The following is a 2,137-nucleotide window of genomic DNA, read 5'->3' on the forward strand; positions in this document are numbered from 1 at the left end:
GAGCCCCTTTCCAGCTCCCTCAGCCGCTCCTGGGGCTCCAGCCCCTTCCCAGCTCCGTTCCCTTCCCTGGACACGCTCCATGTCCGTCCTGACTGGAAGAGCCCAGAGCTGGACACAGTAAAAATCCCAATTTCATCTTTCCTGCTGTTTCTTTTCACCTCAGGGAATGCTCCAGACTGTGACACCTCCGGAACCTCCAGCTCCAGGCTCTGTCCTCCTCCTGTCACCTCGGTGCCGGCCGGGACACGGTGGGAAGTGTCGGACACCAGTGGATCCTGTGACACCAAAACAAGGGATTGGTGTGACAGGGACAGCCCTGAGCTCCCAGGATCCACACCCGTGAGGAGCTGGATCCTGGTGGCTTCATTCCGACTTTCTCCAGCACCCTCTGTCCCACTTGGTGACATTTCTGACCCAGGATGGGGTGACTGGGCAGCAATTCCTTGCCAGCCACATCCAAACTTCCCTTCCAAAGGATCCTCCTCCCTCCCTGGGATCCCTTTTGCCGTTGAGATCCCACTCAGGACCCCTTTTGGTGCTTCCAGCCCCACTCCCACCACTCCAAAAGCCCCCAGAGGGCACAAGGACACTTTGGTGGCTTTGGGAATGGCCTCTATGGACAACAAAGCTTGACTGATTCCTTTATTCCAATTAAAAAATCAATCATTTCCATCCCTTTATCCCGAAGACCCCAGTGCCAGCCATAGCCTCTCTGAAGCCACCGTGACCTGCTCGATGACAGAGGTGACCCTGACGCCTTTGGTGGCTCATTCCCACCTCCCTCGTTCCCTGGAGGTCCGTCACCCCTGGCAGGTGGCATTACTCACGGTGACAGGCACGGCTGCCTGGTTTTCCCCGGAAGTTTCGCTTGTCCCAGAGCCAGCCCGGTGCCACAGGAGCCCATCCAGCCCATCCCGCAGCATCGCGTTGGAGAGGTCCCTCAGCAGCGCCAGCTGGAACCAGTGCACACCAGTAAGGCAGCCCAGTGCCACCCTCCTGTCCCCAACACGTGACAATCCAAGAGCAGCCACCCCAAAACCAAGGAATGATGGATTCCCAAGGACTCACAGGGCAGGGACAGCTGAGGGATGGTTTAAATACAGGTTTGGGATCAAGGAGTTGATCCGTGGAGCTTTTGTGGGGTCTCTCCCCATCCTAAATAAAACCCCCACATTTGTGGCCTTTTTAGGACTTCAAGGGGACTTTAAAAAGAGGGAGAGTGGTTTTTTCCATGGGAAGATGGGGATGGGACATGGGGAAAAAGGTTTTAAACTGGAAGAGGATTGAGGTTGGATATTGGGAAGGAATTTTTGGCTGGGAGGGTGGGGAGGTGCTGGAATGGAATTCCCAGAGCAGCTGTGGTTGCCCCTGGATCCCTGGAAGTGTCCAAGGCCAGGCTGGATGGGGTTTAGAGCAACCTGGGATGGTGGAAGGTGTTGAGGTTGGAATTAGAGGAGCTTTAAGGCCCAAGTGTTGCTGTCACGGGGGCCTCAAAGCCACCACCCACCCCATAAAACGGCAGCAGAAAAGCTGTCCCAGAAATATTTAAATAAAACCTGGAAAAGGAAATGGAATGAACCTTCCTGGGAGTTCTGGGGCAGCAAATGTCACCTCCAGAATTCCAGAGAGAAGAGATGGAAAAGCCATGGTCAGGAGGAAGGGCAAAGGATCTCCTACCTTGATCCCATACACTTCAAAAAGCCTCTCCAGGTCCTGCAAGGGGAAAGAAGGGTCCCAACTTCTCCCCCTCTGCTCTCCAGGAAGTTTCTCCTGGAGGTGGCTGATGGCCAAAGGGACACAGATTGGGTCCCCTCGGCCATCCCAATCCCTGACAGAGAGGGAGGTGCTTCCAACATTTATATGGAATTAAATTTTGATTTATTTACCTTCATTTCCACTCCTTTTCCTGGTGGGCCGGGTTCTCCCTTGGAATAAACGAGATCAACTCATTAATTCCGTCATTATCTCCAGGACTAGCAAGAAGAGGAAGGGGAATAATCCCACATGTGACCCTTCCTCTGCCACCAGCCCGCTTCGTAATCCCTGATAAATCCCATTTAGGGGTTTGAATCCCACCCTGCTCCATGGGCTCCTTCCCTCCTCCAGAGGACACAGGCACAGCTGCATTTTGTAGGGC

The 2,137-nt window shown here is 54.2% G+C and overlaps 1 protein-coding gene across 1 annotated transcript in view; it reads right to left on the bottom strand.

Moving 5' to 3' along the window:
• LOC103611375 (collagen alpha-1(VII) chain) overlaps positions 1-2,137 on the bottom strand; it is a 76,908-nt gene that overhangs the window by 42,787 nt on the left and 31,984 nt on the right. Inside the window, exons 39-42 of the mRNA XM_017727974.1 lie at positions 1,887-1,925; positions 1,678-1,713; positions 828-953; positions 159-275 (exon numbers count right to left, since the gene is read on the bottom strand). Coding sequence (XP_017583463.1) covers positions 159-275; positions 828-953; positions 1,678-1,713; positions 1,887-1,925 — 318 coding nt within the window. The remainder of the gene's footprint in view (positions 1-158; positions 276-827; positions 954-1,677; positions 1,714-1,886; positions 1,926-2,137) is intronic.

Source organism: Corvus brachyrhynchos, unplaced genomic scaffold (genome assembly GCF_000691975.1).
Source record: "Corvus brachyrhynchos isolate BGI_N302 unplaced genomic scaffold, ASM69197v1 scaffold182, whole genome shotgun sequence".
Lineage (NCBI taxonomy): Eukaryota > Metazoa > Chordata > Aves > Passeriformes > Corvidae > Corvus > Corvus brachyrhynchos.